Source organism: Sturnira hondurensis, unplaced genomic scaffold, assembly GCF_014824575.4.
Source record: "Sturnira hondurensis isolate 20B ecotype Veracruz unplaced genomic scaffold, ASM1482457v3 Scaffold0025379, whole genome shotgun sequence".
In the NCBI taxonomy this organism is placed as follows: Eukaryota; Metazoa; Chordata; class Mammalia; order Chiroptera; family Phyllostomidae; genus Sturnira; species Sturnira hondurensis.
This window is the reverse complement of record NW_028098010.1, coordinates 1,859,517-1,883,647: the sequence shown is the minus strand read 5'-3', so window position 1 is coordinate 1,883,647 and position 24,131 is coordinate 1,859,517. Positions and strand designations below refer to the sequence as shown.

The 24,131-nt window shown below is 35.4% G+C and overlaps 1 protein-coding gene across 1 annotated transcript in view; it reads right to left on the bottom strand.

Moving 5' to 3' along the window:
• Window positions 1–891: 891 nt before the first annotated feature.
• Window positions 892–24,131, bottom strand: part of TES (testin LIM domain protein) — a 61,057-nt gene continuing 37,817 nt past the window's right edge. Inside the window, exons 3-7 of the mRNA XM_037039554.1 lie at window positions 10,831–11,083; window positions 9,633–9,968; window positions 8,496–8,711; window positions 7,942–8,100; window positions 892–1,670 (exon numbers count right to left, since the gene is read on the bottom strand). Coding sequence (XP_036895449.1) covers window positions 1,482–1,670; window positions 7,942–8,100; window positions 8,496–8,711; window positions 9,633–9,968; window positions 10,831–11,083 — 1,153 coding nt within the window. The 3' untranslated portion in view covers window positions 892–1,481. The remainder of the gene's footprint in view (window positions 1,671–7,941; window positions 8,101–8,495; window positions 8,712–9,632; window positions 9,969–10,830; window positions 11,084–24,131) is intronic.

The window sequence follows — 24,131 nt, the reverse complement described above, 5'->3', positions numbered from 1 at the left end:
ATCTACCACTATTGCACATTTGCTTCCTTTTCACAATAGGTTGCTATGAAAAAAATTTTAGTAAACCAAATAGAGTTGCAATTCAAGTATAATAATCCTTGTTAGATTTACCTCAAGACAGTTTTTCCAAACTTCAATTAAAATGACACTTTCTCTTTTTTTCTAAAAAAAAAAACAACAAAAGACAAAAAAACCAACATGACTTGAAAACTGACAATTTAAATTCCTTGATTTTAAAATTTCATAAAATTTATTTTGATGCAAACTTTTTATAATAAAAGCCTAGTTTCTGTTCTGTCTTGTCAGAAGCAGCCTTTGTTTGGGTAATCTTTAATCCTTGGAGATAGCGCCCCCTGCTCTAACAAGTGTTTAATTGCACAAGGGCTTTTTCCTGCTCTTTAATGAAAAGGATATGAAGTACAAAGGTACAATTATTAAAGTGAAAGAAACTTTATTTTGAATAATAATATACATATCATTACTTTCATTTGATTTTTATAGTGCATAGTGTATGTAACTATACAAGGAAAAATAAACATTAGAAATACTTAAAGATGGAAGTATATGGGTAAAGAAGACATTTGATATACCCACTAACAGGCTTCAGAAGAATCATAGGACAGTATCCATTAGAAAAAAAAAACTGCAAAAAATATATCCAAATCACAGTAGGTAAGTGCAATTGGTACAAATTAGTTTCTTGAGTACACAAAGTATATGTGTTCTTTGGATTGAAAACATAACTGAATGGCTTTTAAGTCCAAGCTGAAAAACATCTATAGAAGTAAAAAGTATGGATGCCACATGTGAAAATAAAATATTCAAGGCCACATATGAAGGTCACCAGCTTACAAAGAGAATACTGAAAGGCAGAAATTTTTTTAAAAAGAGAAATGCAATTAAGCCACCTCTGCTGAAATTAGGAAACAGCAAATGCATCGGCATTAAAATAATAGCTCTCTATTCTATGCTACATTTCTATTTCCTCTGTCAAAAGAATTTATTATGTATTACTACAAAGCTCACTGAATATGAAGAGGAAATAAATGTAGAGCATTGGCATTAGGGCAAGTTTCATTTCTTCTTCATTTTACATTAGAAGGAAACAAGAATATAGAAGTAGAAATGCTTATCTCTCCATTCATCACATTAACTTTTAAGTTTTTCATATATACCATTTGGCACGAGGGGAATAGGGATAAAAAGATGAATTAAACTCAAGCTTCCAACTCAGTGATTTTATATCTGGAAAGCTAAAGAAAGATAACATTCTTTACATTTTAAAATCAAATGCTTAAAAAGGTTTTAAATGTAGAGATAGAAAAATACTGGTAAGAGAAATACAGCAAAGAAAATACTTAAAATCTTCTAATATCCATTATAGTTTCTTTTGTTCCATTTATTTTTCCAAATTGCATTTTACAGTAGAAATGCAGATCACTTTGGATAGCTACAGCTCAATACTGATTGGTGCTCTCCTCTTAAGACATCATCTTCTTACACTCCACTGAACAGAAAACCATGCCTTCTACTGGCATGAACCTCTGCCCAATGAGACACTTGCTGCAGCAGGAACACAGGAAGCACTCTGTGGATGCATGCCAGCTGAAATTGTTGTAGGTCACCCGCTGCACTTCAGGATCAATGGCATTATGGCATCCTTGACATACCTGTTAAGTTAAAGATTCAAATAAAAAGAGAATGAGAATGACCTTCCAATTAATCTTTTAATGAACAACTGTTAATGGGGCCTAGATGCTGAATGCTGTAAGAAATAACAGACGAAGATCAAACAGGTGATTACATGCTTATAAAATATCACCATGGTATTCAAGGCAGAAAGTCTTAACAGTGAGTTACAAAGCAGTGCATTTGGCTCCAGCATATTCTATCAGACTGTACATTAGTAACTATAAAAATGTTTATGGTTTTTCCTACAACACCAAACTTTAGGGAGGATGTGGAGCAATAGGAACTCTGTCATTGCTGATGGGAATGCAAAATGACACAGTTTGCAAGATATTTTGGCAGTTTTTCATAAAAGCAAACATATTCTTATACAATCCAATAATCATGTTCTTTGGTACCAAGAGAGCTGATAGCTTATGTCTACTCAAAATCCTGTACCTGGATGTTGCCTTACTTATAACTATAAAAACTTAGAAGCAATCAAGATTTCCTCTATAGGTGAATGAATAAACAAACTGTGTCACATTCAGACAATGAAATGCTATTCAGTGGTAAAAACAAATGAGCTATTGAGTCAGAAAAAGACATGGAGAAAACTCAAATGCAAAATACTAAGTGAAAGAAGTCCATATGAAAAGCTACATACTACATCATTCCAATTATGATATCTTAGCAAAAGCAAAACTGGATAAAATTTTAAAAAATCACTGGTTGCCAGAGTTGGGCATGGAGCAGGGAGGTGGGACAAATAAAGAGATCTATGCAGTGCAAAGAGGACATTTAGGGTGGTAAAAATACTCTATGATAGTATCATGTGTGTGTACACATACCTATAATTATACATGTGTATATATAATATGTACACATGTGAGTGTATATAAAATTTGTATACACATAAAAAATTTATACACATAAAATTTGTCGATTCTACACGTTGTTTAAACTCATAGAATGTACACCAAGAGTGAACTGTAAGGTAAACTATGGGCTGTGGGTGATTAGGATGTCTCAGTGTAGGTTGTAGGTTTTCCTTGGTAAAAATGCACCACTCTGGTAAGTGATATTGATAATGGGCAAGGCTCTATACATGTGTGGGGATAGGGGTATATAGAGATTATTTCTATCCTCCTTTCAATTTTGTTGTAAATAAAAAATTACTCTGAAAAAACTCTTAATAAAAGACTTCTTCACTCATTAAAGCTTTTAAGTGGTAATTTTTTAAAGGCTTTATTTATTTATTTTTAGAGAGAGGAGAAAGGAAAGAGAAACAGATGGAAAGAAACATCAATGTGTGCTTGCTTCTCATGCGCAACCCAGGCATGTGCCCTGACCAGGAATCAAACTAGCGACCCTTTGGTTCATAGGCCAGTGCTCAATCCATTGAGTCACACCAGCCAGGGCTGAAGTGGTAATTTCATCAGTCTTACCTATGACACATGAGACTATAAACAGCACTAATTTCTAGTGAAAATCATGTCAAAGTAATTAAGGACTTAAAAATACTGACAGTATTTGAGAAAATTAGTTTGCACTAAAAATATAACATAGTTAATTGGCTTTTGTTTTGTCATGTCATAATTTATGTAAAATCTAATATTGTAGAATATTAATACTTTAAATGCCCTATACCATTCAATGTATATGTATGTTGTATACAAATACAGGGTCCAGCACAAATAATGCCCCTTTTTATTTCAAAATATTTTGTTATAAAATCATAAGCATATAATTCTGTAACATAACAGTATCACACTCAAGCACACCATATGACATTTAGGTGAAATGTTCAAATTAAAATTATAAATTATTACATCCATATTATTACCCTGTCAACCACATTCAAACAGACATTACTTCTGCTGGACCTTGTATATATACATATATGACATCTACAAATCTATAGCCACAAATATAAGTCACACACATAATTTTCTTTAGCTGATTATGTATATAAGAAAATAAATAATTGTCATCATACAAGAGAACAAACTGCTCAGTTGAGACCTCCAAAACACTAGACAGTTCATGTGCCTAGTTGTTGATGCATGTTCTGAATGAATGTGACTGTCTAAAGTTTTTGTTTTAAATATTTTATAACCAATGATGAAATCAACAAGATTGTCCATAATTACATGAAAGTGATTACCATATTTTTTGGACTATAAGATGCACCCCCCCCCCAAATTTGGGAGGAATAATGGTTGTTAATGCTGCTGTTGAGTTCTATTTACATTTACATTGGTGAAATATTATATTATTTAGGTTATTAAATATTTTACCACATTTTTTGCTTCAAAAATTGTTTTCTATTTTCCTCCTCTAAAATCTAGGGTGAGTCTTATGGTCCAAAAATACAGCAATTCAGCATTCTCGATATCTTAAATGTGATTGTGAGGAATTACTGAGAAATGAGAGGGGGGTGGGTTGAGGAGGATCATTTAGCCTGAGCCTCCTCACTTGAAATAACCTCAAAATGTGGCTGCACCTCAGTGGGTTAGTTTTGTTACAGATATCCATTTCAGGCCTGCAAGATGCTTTCCATATTTTTTAGAGCTCCATGGCCTCTAATGACAGAAACTGTAGCTGCTAATTCCCACATTATGTCCACCCAGTCTCCCTGAGAAGCAAAGGAGAGAATCTCTTTGCATAATCGATACAGTATTTCTGAATATAAGAAAAGTAAGTGTTTTAATTACAAATAACCTCCAGTTTTGTAGTTGCACCATGCAAGCAATTGTTGTATATATTCATTTTTATAGCTTTATAATTCATTTAGGATGTCCTCCTTTGTAGTTTTCTATATTTTATACTAATTTTTCAATATTTTTAAAATTCTTTATGTAAAATAGAAGCCCTTCACACTCAGTTTTTTATTCCATTGCTTTTAGACCATGAACTACCTTCCCTATCTCAGCCCTATATATTTGTGCATTTTTAATACTGTTATAAAACACACATTTTAATCTGTAATTTATCAGAGATAACTCTGTTAACAATACATAATATTTAATAAATTATTTAGGTTAAAACATATCTAATGAACACACTGAATTTAGGGTTTATGGTTTCATAGTTTAGTTTTATTAATAATTTGATTGCCATTTCTCCCTGAGTCTGACATGTAATCCTAGCTAAAAACCCACAGATCCCTAATTCTTCCTAAACCTAGAAGGGTCTGAGTACTACAGACCCTTGCAGGGAGATAATGTGTTCATAAACCTCAAATATTTCAGAGTTCTTACTTCCATCAAGCCCTTCTACTTACTTATTTTATTTGTATACACAATGTGAAATAGCTAATGACATGCTGTAATGAGCTCTCTAGCAGCAGGGAAATCTTGTGGATGTGAATTCTGGGGGTGGTGATTTGATACTGAAATTCCAGAGATCATGCAGAGACGAACAGTGCATTTGCCATTATCTTCCTTCTACGTTATTATTTTTCCCCCTAAGAAATGCCTTGTTCTGAGCTGAGTTTTTGGCTTCAGGTTAAAAGTAATTTGAATCTCTTTCTTTTTTACAAAATATTTTTAAAGATCTAAGTAGATCTGTGCCCTAAACTAGATAACCTTTATCAAAATGTTGCATCACTAAGCACATTGCATGCTTTATCTGGCATCAGGTGAAATTTGCTTAGCTGATAATATGTTCATTTTTAAAATCTTTATTATATTTTTTCTATTACTATTTAATCCCCTTGATGATATCTTAATTTTGATATTAGAGAAAGAACAATAGTATGTCTTATGGAAAAGTAAACCTTTAAAAGAAGTCATACCATATTGCAAAACTAAATACTTAGAGATTACTTTTTTAAGAAAAAAATCATATTTGTGGTTATAATCCTCCCCATTGATTTGGTATAATGTAATGGAGAGAAGGTTGTAAAAGTTAAATAAAGCAGCTTCATCTATTTAAAGCTTTATTCAATAAGTATTTATTGAGTATCTAATATGTTGTTCTACTGTTGGAAATAGAATAGAAAACAAAGAAGACAAAAATCCCTGACTTCATGGAGTTTGCATTCTAGTCCTTGAGACTAAGGTCATACACTCTACAATAAAATACACATTATGATACCCCTGTTCTTTATAGAAGTTGATAAAACAATATTCAGAAAAGAGTTCTTTGACTAAATTATGTTATCAGCCTACATGGTAATTCAGCATCATTCTCCCAGGTATAAGCAGGGTCCATATTGACCTCAGAATGAATGATAAATCTCAGATTACAAGTCAGTCACTCAAATGTTTCCTAGGTGCAGACATTGAGGATAAGGAAATAAAAAGGCAAGCTCTATCCTCCAACTGATGACAGTCTAGCGGAGACAGATGAGTGATACTAACAATTGTGCACATCTGGGCAAGCACACATGCAGGGACTCATAGGAACAGAGAGATATCCAGCCCTAGCTAGAGAAAAAAGGGTGGAGTTTGGGGCAGGTTATCAGAAAAAGTTTTCTGAAAAATGTTTGCCTAAATCGAGTCTGGAAAAATGTGTAAGCACAGTTAGGTAAAACAGGAATAGGAGGGTGTATCAGACAAAGGAATAAATGTGAGCAGAAGAAAAGGAACAGTGCATAAACTAGAAAATACTGGTGAGTTATGGAAATGTATGATTTGGGTTGGATTAATAGTAGCAGCAGCTAGATAGGCAAGAAGAGCCCCACCTGATGTGGCTCAGCTGAATGGAGCATCATCCCATAGACCAAAAGGATGCAGGTTTGACCCACAATCAGGGTACATGCCTAGGTTGCAATTTCAGTCCCCATTCCTGGGTGCATATTGAGGGGAAACATCAATGTCTCTTTCTTTTTATTATTTTTTTATTTTTTTAATATAATTTTTATTTAATTCTTGTTCAAGTACAGGTTTCTGTCTTATATTCCCAACCCTGCCCACCCCCCGCCCCATGCTCCCCGCCTCCCTCCCCTTTCCACCCCCCACCCTTAGTTATTGTCCATGTGTCCTTTATACTTGTTCATGTGAGTCCATCCCCTTTTCCCCTATGATTCTCTCCCCTCTCCTCTCTGGATCCTATCAGCATGTTCCATATTCAATGTCTCTTTCACATAGATGTTTCTCTCCCTCTCCCTCTCCCTCTCCTTCCTTTCCCCTCTCTCTAAAATCAACAAACATGTCTTCGGGTAAGGATAATAAATACATACATACATACATACATACATAAATAAATAAATAAATAAAAATAATAGATAGGCAAGAAAAGACTGGTGGACCACTAACCAAAAGCTTAAGGATCACATTTGCATTTTAAAAAGATTAGCTCCCATTATTATGGAAGGCGGCTTTGAACAAGGCCAAGAATGGATGGGAGAAGACCACATTTGAGGCCATTGCAATCACCAAATAACAAAAATAAAGTTCTGAAGTAGAGTAGCTATAAATGTGAAGCTCTGAGATATATTGATGAGGCAGAGTTGATTAAAAAAACACACACACAAAACTATAGCTGAGAACAATAGGTAAGGGTTGAAAATTGGCCTTGACACCAAAAATTTTACCTTATTTTCATAGTATCATACCTAGAACTATACAAGTATGTCATTTGATTTCTTAGCCAGAGTCTCCTCTACTTGATAACTCAGGGAAATCTTTAACTAGTAGGTATGTTCTGCATTCAAAGAAGTAAATGTTTGTGTTTTTAATATCCTCTGGCTTATAAGATTTACCATATGTGGTCAACTTTTTAAATTTACTAAATTATCTAAATGATCTCTTGGCCATTACGCAATAGTAGCTTTGTGTAAATAGGGTAGATCTAAGAAAAAATATGTGCTCTTGCATTAAATACTTGAGTGTCTGGCCCATGCAAATAAATCACTTCAAATAGCAAAAACAAAGTCCTAGTAATGGTCTAGTGACATGAACAGAAATCATAAAATAGAGCCAGAGAATATGAACAGTGTCTAGAAACCTTAATTTTAGGAATTGATCTGTATGATATAAGAATCAATCTCATTCTCATTAAGAAATTTATTTGAAAACAGAGATTTCATAATCAAGTAGCATTTATAATCTATGGTATAAATTGCACAGGTAGAAATCTTGAGGTAGCCCACAGTCAACACATATATTGCTTTTGAATTATATGAATTTTGACACCTTATGGTAGGAATCACATGTTTCCTACATGAGAGTAGTACTTTCTATTTCTCACTTGTAAGAGGCTAAAGGGTGTAAAATCAAATCATAAAGCAAGCTAAGGCAACCGTATCCTTAGACTGCTTCTTACCACAGCATGATTCTTCACATAGCAGGGCTTGCACACGGGCTTGTCATTGACCATCACATATATTTCCCCAGCTAGGATGTTATCGCAGTCAAAGCAGCAGAAGTGTTTCAGATGCCAATTTTGGTTTTCTGCCTGGGTATACTCATTGCTGAATATCAGCTGGAAAGAAGATACAAATATGATGAATCATATATTTTTGCTACATATAATAAAGCTAGGTTCTTTATATAATGAAGGAATTAGATCCACAAATATATCAACTTACATTCATGTCTGAAAATAACTGAAAGCTTGAACTTAGGTTATTATTTAGTTTAGTCTAAATCAATCTTTTATGTTTCTGAACACTCTTTCCTTAGTCAACACAATTAACACAGTACTCAGAATGACTGAAATTAAATTTTTTTTCCATTTAACTTCTTTGAATATAAATAAAGCAACTGATGGTTGGCTGATTCATGTTGCCTCATTGCTAAGAGCTGCCTTAGGGTGGTAAGAGGACCATGTGGGGGTACAAAAAGAAGCCTGCATGCAGGTGGCCTTAGAAAACATACCTCATCACAGCCAGCACATCGGGGTTTTTCACTGTCACAGTAATGTCTGCCACAGTATAGCTTCCCATTCTTCCAGAAATAAATCATGTCGACCAGGAGCTCACGGCAGGTACTGCAGACGAAACAAGCTGGGTGCCATAGTATATCGTAGCCAGCCCTTTCAGCATAGATGGCTGGGTCACCTTCCTTCATACTCAGTTTGCAGCAGTAGCAGGACTGAAAGAAATCCATCCAAAACAATCTAGTCATCATAAGACTGGCATTTCTCATCAGTAGCTTTAGTAAAAATTCAGAGAAATAACTTTCAAGAGAAATAATTTCTACTGAAATTAAGTTTGTCCATATAGACAATAAGGTGTTTGTACTTCTGTGAAATAGAATCTCTTGGCTTTCTTCAGGCTATTCACACCTCACTGTTGCAGCCTGTGTGTAAAAGAGTATTGGTTCTCAAATTAAAGTTTCTTATGGAAAATGGCTAATAGTAATTTGTACCTAATTTTTAAGTGGATCCCTAAAACAGTTTATTAGTACTTTTTGAAAAGAATATTTTTACAGAACTAAGTCTTATTGGTTAATGTGCTAACAGAATCTATGAGAGATGTATTACATTAAGTTTAGTTGTCACTTTTTGCTCACTGGTGTCACAACTTTCTTCAAGCCATTAAAAAAGACTTCAATTTCCCTCTCTAGGAGAGGTTTTTAAAAATATGATTGAACATATATCTATATAAATTTAAGTTTGAATTTTAGGTACAATATCACAAGCAAAACTGAATTAGCCTAACCATATATTATTCTTATTTATGGGAAGAGGTAAACAACAGCTACATTATATTTGGAAACAGATTATAGATTAGTATGCTGTATTCTAGAATGACACCAATGCTAACTACTATGGTTACCTAAATCTCACAATTATTCTTGTCAACAAGTACTAAGAAACATGATGATTCTCCAAAATCAGTATTTCAAACATGATGATTCTCCAAAATCAGTATAAACTGAATTTTAATTCAATTTATTTCCCTTACTTACTTCCTTTTGTAAACAGAAGAATGGCCTCCAAAAAGGTTCAGAGAAAGGGGAAGTATACATAAAATATACCAACTGGGCCAATGATGTGACCACTGTACTCACATACTGAGTTCTTTTGTGTTCAGCTGATTTGTCCTCCATTGTCCCCACCGCTGCCGTGGTGCTTCTGTCTCCACCAGGGATGTACATTCTGTTGGAGGCTTGAGCATCCATCTCATGGGGAAGTTTGACATCTCCTACTCCCAGAGCCTCACTCTTGTATTTCTTCACAAACTGCTCCATCTCCTTCACTTCTTTGGGAGACAACTCATGGCACTTTGAAGGGTCCTGGTCATGGGCAGGGAGCTGTTTGGCCAGCTGCTTCTTCCGGTACTGTGCCCCCTCCGAGCCTGCCACTGGCTGCTTCTCCTCGGGCAGCATCTGCATGTACTGCCTGGCCTGAACCACAAGGAGACCAGTGTTAACTGGGAGGTGCCTTGTCCATCAGCCAGTCAATACTGTCTTATAGCACACATCAGAAGCAAGTGACTTTACAAAGAAGTTGGCTTTATCTATTACCAACAAATTATCTTCATCATGTAAATATCCTGAGATATTAACATATTAAAATGGTACAAAAATAGATTTAGTTCAATAAAATAAACACACATTTCTCCATGAAATTAATGATTTTCTCTTCAATTTATGAAAAGATTCAGGTTACTAATGTTTACTTGTGCTAAATATACAACATACAATTGTAAGAGAACACACATAGGCAGCATGTTCAGAATGGCTTATGGATGAATAGTATTTTCATTATTAAAAAAAATCACAAGATTCACTCTGATGGTTTAACCAACCTTCTTAAAAGACTTCCACATGCCTCATCTAGTTAAAGCAGGAGTGTCACACACTACATAACCCCCCTTTTTTTTTTTGCTTTACACAGTAAAATAAATATAGTGTTGAACATGTTTGGAGTTCTAAACAATGAACGAAATTTTATTCTTTAGATATTATTTCTTAAAAGAAATTCCCAAGTATAAGCTAGAAGAGTCACTAGATTCACAGAAAACATCTGTTTTATATCTAATTATTAAAAATTTTAGGCCATTGCCTCAAAAAGTTATATATTTGATAGAAAAATTCTATGAGATATCTAATGTCACTTTCAAGATTACTGTAATAGAAGTTGAAAGTCAAAGTAATATAAATCCCAGAAAAATAACAGACTTGAGGTTGATTAGGTAACTAAAGGAACTTCCCTAAAGAAGAAACTCAGTAACTTTAAGGGGCTTCTCTCCCACTTATTATTTACCAATGCCTGATTCTGGACAGGGGGAGCCCATTCATAGGTAACTGTATTGATGGAGACGTTCTTCTTGGCAGCAACTGGATTGGTCAATATCATAACATTGCGTTTATACATGGGAATTCCATCTGATTTTAGCTTTGCAATCAGGCTGGTATACTTGGTGTCTTCAAAAAGTTTCCCCACTTTTCGATCCTCTTCATTGCTCAATAAGACATCATGCTCTTCTTGGCCACACTTGCAGTTACGACATATTTTTCTATAATTTTGGGGAAAATAGTAGGCAATGATGAATTATACCTAATCAATAATAATTATGTGCATATATTTATAATTCATAAAGTACTTTCAAAAAAGATTTTATTTACTTTTAGAGAGAGGCGGTGGGGGGGAGAGGGAGAAGAAACATCAATGTGCAATAGATACATTGAGCAGTTGACTTTTGCATGCCCTCAACTGAGGACCTAGCCTACAACCCAGGTGTGTGCTCTGATTGGGAATCAAACTGGCAACCTCTTGGTTTACAGGCCAGTGCTCAATCCACTGAGCCACACCAGCCAGGGAATCATAAAATACTTTTATACATATTCCATTTAATAGTATGAAAAGGAAAATCTTTTTTGTGGTAGGGGCAGTACTAAGTAGCTATTGTCCCTACCATATGTCCTTTCCATAAATTTAAGTAAGGAAACATAAAAATGTACCCTTACTTTATGATACTTTAAAAAAGTTAGGTTTTGATTTAAAAATTCATGCTCAAAGCATTTTGAGAGTAACCTCATCTGGTATTCTTTATTCTCTCAAGTAAACAATCATCAACCAATCTAGCAAAATACCTATCCCAGGCAAGAGGTTTCATATATTTTTTAAATCAAAATTTTCTAGACATTATTCAAATGTTTTTTTTAAAGTGAGAGATAGGGAGGTTGATATAATTTCTGTTGTCAAGGACTATAATTTTAGATTTAGGTCTACCTTTTCTGCTCCCTTTCCAATTTCCTTTCCTCTCCTTTCTCATTTTCCCATTTTTCTCCTTCTTCTTCCTTCTCTTTTATTTCTTCAAACATTTAGTGATAACCTACCAGGTGCTCAATTATGTATAAAAAGAGATAAGTTTCTGCTTTTCCTATAGTTGAAGTACACCACTAGCTCCCCCAGTCTTGTCTAGCATATAATCACTTATTCATCCATGCAACATATATGAGTACTCATGTGCCAAGCAATGCACTTGATAGTAGCACATAATGGTGACAAAAATAGGCCTAGTCTCTGACATTCTAAAAATTACCAACTTGGGGAGGCACAGTAAACAAATGCACACATACACACATTCACACATTCATACATACCCTATAATTTCTTTTGTGATAGAAAAGTATAGGACACATTGAGAGGGTATAATTGAGATGACACCTTGGAAAATGTTGAGGAAAGAACTTTCTAAAAACATTATTCCATAAGAAAGTGACATTTGGGTTGAGATTTGAAGGATGTGGAAAATAATAGGTGTGAATCGGGTATGTGTGTGTGTATTTGGAAAGGCGGGAAGAAAAAGAGGAACTTCTAAACATTCTGGGTAGAAAGAGTATTTGTGGTAGTCCTGAAATAGGAAGAGATTGTTCCTTTAGTTTCTGTGATCAAAGAAGGCTGATATGACTAGTGAAGTAAGAAATGAGGCAGTGACAAGGACGGGAGGCAGACATGAGATTATGCAGGGACTTCTAGAACACTTTATGGAATCTGGACATCATTATAAGAGGAGTCTAGACGAACTATAGACTTTTAGTTAATGGGTTTACTTGATCAGATCTACCATTTTCCAAAAATTGTTATACCCATCGTGATGATGGATATGAATAATCGGAATTAGGGAAACCAATTAAAATGTCAATTGTGTATCCATTTTTCAGTGGCACGATTCTATGTAATAGGGATTCTACTACTATTTTACAAGTGTACTGAATTTGCAGTGATCTAGGTAAAATGTGTTAGAGCTTGGATTAGAGTGTTTGACAGTGGAGTGTAAATAAAGGAACACATTTAAGATCTTAAATGTAAAATTGACTAAACTTTGTTGTTGATTAGGATGTAGTGATGGTGAAGGAAAGGCCCAGTTTGTCAAAAAATGATGAGGTCATAAAATGAACCAGGTTTCTGGAATAAGTGTTGGAAGAAGAAATGTAATTTACTAAGAGAGTAAATGGCAAAGAACAGATCTGAGGTATGGAGGGCTGGTAACAAAAAGTCTCCAAAAGTGAACTATTGATAAGTTTGCAATGCCCAAATGGAAAATAATAGATCTGAAGTATGGGCAAGGAGGAAGGTAATGAAAGTCTCCACAACTGATCTATTGATAAGTTTGAAATGCCCAAATGCAAAAGAACAGATTTGAGGTATGGGAGGAAATGGTTGATGAAAAACCCTGACACTGAATTATTATTAATTTTGAAATGTCTATGAGAAAGGGTAAAGATCTCAAGTAGATTGTAGGATATATAGATCCCGTGTTAAAAACTGAAGCCTGATACTCAAGAGCCAGGGAATGATACATATGCATTATGAGTTGAGCAGATCACATTCGCTTTCCAGCGGAAGAGTGGAGGGAAAACGTGAGGAGGACTCAGGAAGGAGTCTGGCACAAGAGCAAAAGGCAATAGAGGAATCTGGAAGTAGAAAGGCTGTGCTGTTGAAAACAAACCAAAAATCAAGGCAACAATAGCACATAAAGTAGAGGGGGAATACGAAAGTTTTAAAAACCATTCTAATATACTTACAGTGTCAGGAAGATATTAAAAATATAGGTTAACATTAGATGTTAAATATGTATGTTAAAATATCTAGATAACTAAAGAGAGAAATATTTTATATAGTCTCTAAACTGAGAGAAAATGGAATGAATATATAAAATGCAATTAGTCAAACAGAAAGCAATAATTGGCTTTGGGAGTGGGGGGTCCCAGGTTAGGGATGTGTGATGGGGAAAAAGATGGGTCAACTTAACTAAACAATAATAAATTTAAAAAATAAAAATAAAAATTACCATATGGAAAAATAAAAATAGAAATATTCTTTCAGCCCTGGCTGGTGTAGCTCAGTGGATTGAGCACGGGCCTGTGAACCAGAGGATCGCGGTTCGATTCCCAGTCAGGGCACATGCCTGGGTTGCAGGCCAGTTCCCGGCAGGGGACACACGATACATTGTGTGTCCTCGGCAGAGGCAACCATACATTGATATTTCTCTCCCTGTCTCCTTCCCTTCCCCTCTAAAGATAAATAAATAAAATAGTAAAAAAAGAAATATTCTTTCAATTCCAGTCTATTAATTAGTGTAGCTATACTATTTATATTTGATGTAATTACTGAGATTAAAGATTATCTCTAGTTTTAAAAAGAGAAAGCAATAAGGACAAAAATGAAACAGGAAATTAGGACATGTAGAAAGTAATAATTAAGATAGTTAATATAATCCAAATATATTCAAGTCACAATAAATGGACTCAATTCTCCAGTTAAAAGCTAATGGCCTTCAATGGATATGCTACTGTAAAAGACACAAAATTTAAGGACACAGAAAGGATAAAAGCACAAAGATGCAAAAAAGATAATACAGGTAAATACAAGCAAAAATTAAGGTAGATACTGATGTTAATATCATACAAATTGGACTTTAGTGAGTTTTCCTTTAACAAGTTACAAGTTAGGTTACATAATGACAACAGTTTAAAAACACCTCTGTGATGTAACCATTATGAACTTAATGCATCCTAATAACCTAACTTCAAAATATATAACTGAAAATAACTATAACACAATGCAAAATCGGTGAGGCACTAGGAAAAAAAAGAAACAAATTGACAAATCCATCATTACTGGGAAACTAAAAAATTAGAAATAAAGATTTGAATAAGGCAATTAATAAGCTGTACCTAACAGACATATGTCCTATCAAGTGACTGGAGAATACAATTTTTTAAAGTAAGTATTTAAAACACTTGGAAAAACTCAGCATATCTATGCTATAGAGCAAGTCTAAAGAAATGTCCAAGGATTGATCATCAATCATATTATCTAAACGGAATAAAATTATGTTAAAAATTAACAACAACAAAAACTAGAAAATATTTCTTTAAAAAACTAAAAAGTTCAATATTGAAAGAAACTGTCACAATAGACATTAAAAGAAAAATATTTTCAGAAAAAAGAAAACAAAACTTACTTCTTAAAACTTGTACAACAAATCTAAAGGGATGCTTAGAAGGAAATTTATAGTTTAAGTGCTCAAATTAAAAAGAAGAAAGCTAAGTATTCAATTCAAGAAGTTGGAAAAAATGCAAATGACACCTAAAATACAAGGAAGGAAAATAAATAATAGCAGAAACTAATAAAGTAAATGTTTATTTCTCATTCAGAAAAAGCAGTCAATAACACATTTTAACCTCTTTTCTGATTTCATTTTGTTTATTAATTTTGGCTATAGAACAGCACTTAAAAGAATTTTACAAAGGATTTCTGGGGGAAAAAAAACCCCACAAACCCTCAGCATACATTATACTTAGTACATTCGTTTTAGGATCTGAAGCAAGAAAGTAACCTTGCTACCACCACTTCATTTATATTGTTCTGTGGGTATTAATCAGAGCATTAAAGAAAAATTGAAGAAACAGAAGTTACAAGGAGCAACTATAGTTTCTTTCATCAGAAAGAAACTATACTATTGTTATTCAAAGATGACTCATCATCAAATGCAATGTATTAGCATCAATAAGAGTTTAGTAAGTTTTCTGCATTTAAAATGAATATAATTGGATCTCTCTACATCAGAAAGTTAAAAGAAACAAAAACTCTTAAATGAATCTCTTTGCCAAATAACATATTATTAATATTAATTACAATTTTTGTGTTTTAAGTTTTCTTGAGGTGAATTTTGCAAATTGAAGATGTTAGATCTGACTTGTACAGTTCCAGAAAGTGAGAGACAGAAAGGAAGAAAGAGACAGAGATGTAGAAATATGAAGGGTGAGAAAGCAAACTACTTTCCTTGTACACACACTGGTTGGCAATATTCATTTGGTGAGAATTTGTTGAAGAGATTGCACATTCAGACTAAAGACTCTTACATCTCGTTCTCTCATACTTCCACCTAGTGGAAAGGAACATACTATTCTATTATAGTACATTCTCTTCATTCTTGTTCTTTGGTTAACCAAATATATATATATTTGGTAAATATATATATATATTGTAATATATATATATTAAATATATATATATAATATATAATAAAAATTGTAATATATATATATTCATTAAACTATCACACTGCTTTTAGATCAAGTTTAAAATCATAGATTCCTGAGGGAAAGAGGTGGAGTGGGAATGTAGTTCTTAGTATAAAGAGATCCTTCTATGCTGTGAATTATAGCATGTATCTTAATAATTAGCAAAGTGATCGACTAAAAATGTAATATTAAAAGGACATGTGGTGAATACTAGACTTGCTTTGGAAATGTTTATTATCCAGTTCTACAGCTGTTGCAAAATAATGGGAGTTAGATTTTTAGAAACTGCTAGATAAACAGTAAAAGGGCAAGTGAAGTAAAGCCTGCTGGTTTCTAAAGCATAGACTATGACAAATTGTACCATGGCTAAATGAATTATATATACTATGAAAGTGTTCTATATAAAATGGTATATTAACCGATGATATAAGAGCCACCTCTATATATTGTCTTGGCTATTATTGGAAGATTCATATTCTGAGGAAATCTACTTACCCTACTGACTGCTTCAACCACCTAACATATCTTTATTAAGCAAGTAAAAATCAGGTTAAAACAGTACACTAGTAACAGCAGTGATGAGGGAAAAGTAGTAGCTAAAGGAGTGTGTTCAATGATCAGTTTTCTGAGTGGGGAAAAAACTATGATTATAGTTTCTAAAATCACAAATATAAGGCTCATCTGCATTCTTGCTCCAAAAGGTGACATGCAGTAACAGCACTTAGCAAGAATGTGATTCAAGAGGGATGGAATGGTTCTTTCCACTCGAGCTGTCATCAGTGAAACAGTTGGAATGATCACATAATTTCCAGATTTCTTACACTCAATTATCATTTATACAAAAAAAAACAACGGACAACTACAAACTATCATGCAAGAAGGAATCCTATAAAATGTGGGTCAGGGGTGAAGAGCTATCCATGGTGGAAATCCATGGTGTTTGCTACTAATCTAGCTTTTTAATAAATATTTTTCTTTTATTGTTGACACTAGTACACATGTCCCCAATCCCTGCCCCTCTTCTCCGTCTGCCTTCACCTAGCCCCTATACTCCTGTTGCTCTGGCCATCATCACACTGTTGTCTGTGTCCATGAGTTACGCATGTATGTTCTCTGACTAGTCCAGTTACCTTCTTTCATCCAGTCCCTGTCTCACCCTCCTCTCTGACAGCTGTCACTGTGCCCCACGTATCCATGCCTCTGTTCCTATATTATACATGTTTATTTTGCTCATTAGATTCCACACATAAGTGAGATCATATGATATATGTCTTTCTCTGAGTGGCTTATTAAATTAACATAGTAATCTCCAAGTCCATCCATGCTGTTGTGAAAGGTAAGATTCCTTTTTTATCCATTTATTTAATGATTTGGGCTGTTTCTAGATGTTGTTTATCATAAATAATACTGATATGAACCTAGGGGTGCATATACTCTAATTGGTGCTTAGGGATTCTTAGAATATATTCCCAGAAGTGGGATCACTGGGTCAAATGGCAGTTTCTATTTTTAGTTTTATGAGGAAGCTCCATCCAATTTCCCACAGTGGCTGCACCCACCTGCATTCCAGCAGTGCGCTAGGGCTCCCTTGTGCATCTCTCACTGATTGGTGACATTGAGCATTTTTCCATATGTGGATTGGCCATCGTATGTCCTCTTTAGAGACATGTCTATTTGGATCCTTTGCCCGATTTTTAATTGGATTGCTTATCTTCCTCATGTTGAGTTGTGTAAGTTCTTATATACTTTAGAAAGTAACCCCTTTCTCAGTTGTACCACTGGTGAATACATTCTCCCATAGTGTGTTCCTTTTTCATTTTGTTGATGGTTTCTTTCGCTGTGTAGAAGCCTTTTAGTTCGTAGTCCCATTTGTTTATTTCTTTTGTTTCCCGTGTCCAAGGAGACATATCAGCAAAAATATTGCTAAAAGAGATGTCTGAGATTTTACTGCCTATGTTTTCTTTTAGAATTTTCATTGTTTCATGATGTAAGATTTGTCTTTTATCCATTTTGAGTTTATTCTTGTGTTTGGTGTAAGTTGGTGGCCTAACTTCATTTTTTTGCATTGACCTGTCCAATTTTTCTAACATCATTTATTGAAGAGATCTCTTAAACTTTTAAAAAATTTTGTTTATTTTATTACAGTTGTCCTTATTTCTCTTTTCCCTTTTGTGCCCTCCTCCACCCAGACCACCCCTCTCCCCCACAGCCAATCCCTTCTCCATTGTGTATATCCATAAACCATTCATACTTGTTCTTTGACTAGTCCCTTCCCCTTCCTTCTACCATTCCCACCCTACCAATTCTCTTCCTAAAGCTATCAGACTGTTCCATGTTTCCATGCCTCTAGTTTTATTTTTCTCATTAGTTTATTTTGTTCCTTAGATTCCACTTATAACTGAGGTAATGTGGTATTTGCATTTCACCAGCTGCCTTATTTCACTTAGCATAATAGTTATCCATGCTATTGAAAAAGGTAATTTTTTCCTGCTGCATAGTATTCCATTGTGTAAATGTATCACATTTTTTTAAGTCCACTCCTCCACTAATGGGCACTTGGGCTGTTTCCAACACTGAGCTACTGTAAACAGTACTGTTATGAGCACAGGGGAGCATAGGGGTGCATATGACCTTCTGAATTGGTGTTTCAGGATTCTTAGGAGGAGAATATTCCCAGCAATGGAATCACTGGGTCAAAAGGCAGTTCCATTTTTAATTTTTTGAGGGAATTCCATACTGTTTTCCACAGTGGCTACAGCTGTCTGTATTATCGCCAACAGTACACAAAGATTCCCTTTTCTCCACATCCTCACCAGCACTTGTTTTATTAATGATAGTCATTCTGACAAGTGTGAAGTGATATCTCATTGTAGTTTTAATTTGCATCTCTCTGAAGGCTAGTGATGTTGAGCATATTTTCCTACGTATATGGGCCATCTGAATGTCCTCCTTAGAGAAGTGTCTATTCAGGTCCTTTGTCCATTTTTAAAATTGAGTTGTCTTCCCTGTGTTGTGTGAGTTCTTTATATATTTTGGAGATTAAACCCCTGCCTGATGTATCATTGGCAAATATGTTCTCCCAGTGGGCCCCCTTTTAATTTTGATGATGGTTTCTTTAGCTGTGAAGAAACTTTAATTTCATGCAGTTCCACTTGTTTATTTTTTCCTTTATTTCCCTTACCCCAGGAAATATAGTGGCAAATAAGTTGCTATGTGGGATGTCTGAAATGTTACTGCCTGGGTTTCATCAGAGTTTTCAGGATATCACAACTTATTTTAAAGTCCTTTACCCAGTTTGAGTTAATTCTGGTATATGGTATAAGTTGGTGGTCTAGTTTCATTTTTTTTCTCGCGTGTACCAGTCCAGTTTTCCCAACACTATTTATTGAAGAGACTATTTTCACTCCATTGTATGCCTGTGCCCCCTTTGTCAAATATTAATTGACCATAGAGGACATGGGCTTATTTCTGGACTCTCTTCTCTGTTCTATTGATCTACAGTCTGTTCTTATGCCACTACCAGACTGTCTTGATTACAGTGGCCTTGCAGTATAGTTTGATATCATGTATTGTGATACAACCAACTTTGTTCTTCTTTCTCAAGATTTTTGAGACTATTTAGGGTCCTTTTTGGTTCCAACTAAATTTTTGCAGTATTTGTCCTACATCTGTGAAATATGCCTTTGGTATTTTAATAAAAATTGTGTTGAATCTATAGATCACGTTGGTTAGTATGTATATTTTAATGATGTTAATTCTTCCAATCCAGGAATACAGTAAATGCATCCTTACTTTCATCTTCCACATTTCTTTTTTCAGTGTTCTATGATTTTCCAAGTACAGGTTTTTTCACATCCTTGGTTAGATTTAGTGCTAGGTACTTTATTTTTCTTGTTGCTATACTAAATTTTCTTTATTTCTTGTGTCTTTACCTGGTTTTGGAATTGGGATAATACTGACCTTGTAAACAGAGTTTAAGAGTCTTCTCTCTTCATCCTGGCTGGAGTAGCTCAGTGGATTGAGCACAAGCCTGTGAAGCAAAGGATTGCGGTTCGATTCCCAGTCAGGGCACATGCCTGGGTTGCGGGCCACTTCCCCGCAGGGGACGCACGAGAGGCAACCACACATTGGTATTTCTCTCCGTCTCTCTTTCCCTTCCCCTCTAAAAATAAATAAATAAATAAATCTAAAAAAAATTTTAAAAAGGAGTCTTCTCTCTTCTGGAATTCTCTGGAATAGTTTGAGGATAGGTGTCAGTTCTTTGAATGTTTGGTAAAATTCACCGGTGAAGCCATCTGGTCCAGGGCCTGTGTGCTCTGGGAGTATTTGGATTACTGCTTCAATTTTTCTGGCTGCTACCCATCTGTTCAGGCTTTCTGTTTCCTCTTGATTCAGTTTTGCAAGATTGTGTGTTTCCAGAAATTTGTCCATTTAGCCTAGGTTGATCAGGTTTTTTATTGGCATATAGTTGTTTATAGGAATTTCTGACAATCCTTTGTATTTCTGTGGTATCAAGTGTAATCTTTCTTTTGTTTCTGATTTTATTTGGATCCTCACTCTATTTTTCTTGATGAGTTTGGTTAAAGGCTTGTCAATTTGGTTTTTCTTTTCAAAGAACCAGCTTCTGGATTCACTGATTTGTTGGATCATTTTTTCAGTCTCTATGTCATTAATTCTGCTCTGATCTTAATTATTTCCTTTCCTCTACTTGCTCTGAGATTTGTTTGTTGTTGTTCCCACAGTTTTTTCAGATGTAGGGGTAGGTTTTTTATTTGAGATTTTTTTCTTTTTAAATATATTTCATTGATTATTCTATCACAGTTGTCCCATGCTCCCCCTTTATTCCCCTCCACCCTGCACACCCCCTCCCACCCACATTCCCCCGCCTTAGTCATGTCCATGGGTCATGCACATAAGATCTTTGGCTTCTACATTTTCTATACTATTCACACCCTCCGCCTGTCTATTTTCTACCTACCATTTATGCTACTTATTCTCTGTACCTTTCCCTCCCCCCTCTCCCACTCCCCTGCTGATAAGCCTCCATGTGATCTCTATTTCTGTGATTCTGTTCCTGTTCTAGTTGTTTGCTTAGATTGTTTTCGTTTTAGGTGTGGTTGTTAATAACTGTGAGTTTGCTGTCATTTCACCATTCATATTTTTATATTCTTTTTCTTAGATAAGTCCCTTTAAAATTTTATATAAGGGCTTGGTGATGATGAACTGCCTTAACTTGACCTTATCTGAGAAGCACTTTATCTGTCCTTCCATTCTAAATGAAAGCTTTGCTGGGTAGAGTAATCTTGGATGTAGGTCCTTGCCTTTCATGACCTGAAGACCTCTTTCCAGTCCTTTCTTGCCTGCAAGGTCTCTTTTGAGATATCAGCTGACAGTCTTATGGGAAACTCCTTTGTAGGTAACTGTCTCCTTTTCTCTTGCTGCTTTTACAATTCTCTCCTTATCTTTAATCTCAAGTAGTATAATTATGATGTGCTCTGGTGTGTGCTTCCTTGGGTCCAACTTCTTTGGGACTCTCTGAGCTTCCTGGACTTCATGGAAGTCTATTTCCTTTGCCAGATTGGGGAAGTTCTCCTTCATTATTTGTTCAAATTAGTTTTCAGTTTGTTGCTACTCTTTTTCTCCTTCTGGCATCCCTCTGATTTGGATGTGGGAACATTTAAAGATGTCCTGGAGGTTTCTAAGCCTCTTCTCATTTTTTTGAATTCTTGTTTCTTCATTCTTTCCTGGTTGAATATTTCTTTCTTCCTTAGGGTCCACACCATTGATTTGAGTCCCGGTTTCCTTTCAGTCACTGTTGGTTCCCTGTACATTTTCCCCCCATCCAATTTGCAACCAAATTCAATCAATTCTGTGAGCATCCTGATTACCAGTGTTTTGAACTGTGCATCTGATAGGTTGGCTATCTTTGTTGCTTAGTTGTATTTGTTTTGAAGCTTTGAACTGTTCTTTCATTTGCGCCATTTTGTTTTTCGTCTTGAGGTGCCTGTTACATACTGAGGGGCAGAGCCTTAGGCATTCACCAGGATGGGGCAACCCACATGGTTGCCTTGTGATACTATACATGGGGGAGGGGGTCCAAGAAGGAACAATGGTGCTTTCTTCACTCTCTGCCAGATTTTAGTCACTTCTCCTACTTCCCACAAGCAAATTGGGCCCTTCTGTTGCTGATCCTGGGTAGGTGGGCTTGTGTATGTTCTACAACCCTGTGGGTCTTTTCAATAAACTCTCCTGTGAGGCTGGAGGTTTCTCTTGCTGCTTCCTCAACCCCCACTAGTGTTTTCAATCATAGACTTTGAGGCTTTATTTCCCCAAGCTGGAACCCTGGGTTTTTGCAGTCTGTCTCACTCCCCAGTTGTTCCTCCTGGTTTATCTGCTTGCGAATGTGGCACTACCCAGTCCACCAGTGGCTGCCTCACTGGGTTCGCCAGCTGTTGCCTTGCCCACCTCAGTCCTCTAGCCACCACCTTGCTGAGTCCTCTCCATCTGGCTGTCCATCTCCACCCCTCCTACTGGTCTTGATGAATGTGTTTTCTTTAACTCCTTGGTTGTCAGACTTCCACGCAGTTCAATTTTCTGTCAGTTCTGGTTGTTTCTTGTTTTTAAATTGTTGTTGTCCTTCTTTTGGTTGTGCGAGAAGGCAGTGTGTCTACCTACACCTCCATCTTGGCTGGAAGATTTTTCTGTCTTCTTTAGGTCAGCCTATACTGCCATGAACTTCCCTCTCAGGGCTGCCTCCTCTGTGTCTGATGAGTTTTGAGTTGTTGTGTGTTCATTTTTTTTGTTTCCATATACTGTTTGATTTCTTTCCTGATTTCATTGTTAACCCAATTCATTACTTAATAACTTGTTTTTCAGTATCCAATCAATGTTTTTGAGTTTTTTTCTTGAGGTTGGTTTTAGTTTCAACCAATTGTGATCCAAGAAGATGCATGATGATTTCAATTTTCTTGAATTTGTTAATGCTTGTTTTGTGTCCTACTATGTGGTGTATCTTTGAAAATGATCCATGTGCATTTGTTTTACCTTGATTGGGATTGTGTGTGCTTCCTGAATTTGCATAACTTCTTCCCTCTCCAAGTTGGGGAAGTTTTTTGTCATTATGTTTTCAAACAGGTTTTCTATCCCTTACTCCTTTTCTTCTCTTTCTGATATTCCTATGATGTGAATGTTGTTATGTTTCACATTGTCCTGAAGCTCCCTTAAACTTTATTTGTTCTTTTTGAGTGCTTTTCATTTTGTTGTTCTCACTGGGTGCTTTTTCCCCCTACCTTATCTTTTAGCTCACTGATTTGGCCCTCTTTTTCATCTAGCCTGCTTTTAATTCCTTCTAGTGTATTCTTCATTTTCAATATTGTATTCTTCATCTCCCTCTAGTTCTTATTCATAGTGCTGCTGTAGCCCCTATAAAGTTCCTTGTAGTGCTTATTGAGTTTCTTTGGCATCCTTGTAAGCATTATTTTTGCACTTTATATTTGAGAGATTGCTTGCCTCCAATTTATTCAACTCTTTTTCTGAGGACTCTGCCTTTCCTTTTGATTGGGAGTTGTCTCTTTGACTCCCCATTTCAGGTGACTCTTTTTGTTTATGTATCTCAGATTGCTGTGCTTTGACTGCCTATCTCCATGCAGTGGCCTTCCATGGTAGGAGTTCTGTGGGATTCCTTGGTGCAGTCTCTTTAATCTCCTGATTTAGGTGCTCTAGGGGTGCTCTTTATTCAGTTTATGTGGCCTATCTTATTGTACTTGGGTTTTGATTATTGATGGCTCATTCATTGGTGGGTTCTCACCTCTGGCTGGATGGATGAGATTCACAGCCCCTACCACATCTTGAATGCTGTTGTACAGGTACTGGCAGAACATAGCAAAACTACCCAGAAAAACCAAACCCACAACAGCAAAAATGCCCCCCTACTACATCAGCAATATCAATAGTAAATGAGCAAAGAATGATACAGGTGGAAAGAAATTAAGAATATTATAAGATAGAAAAAAAATGAGATGACTGAAA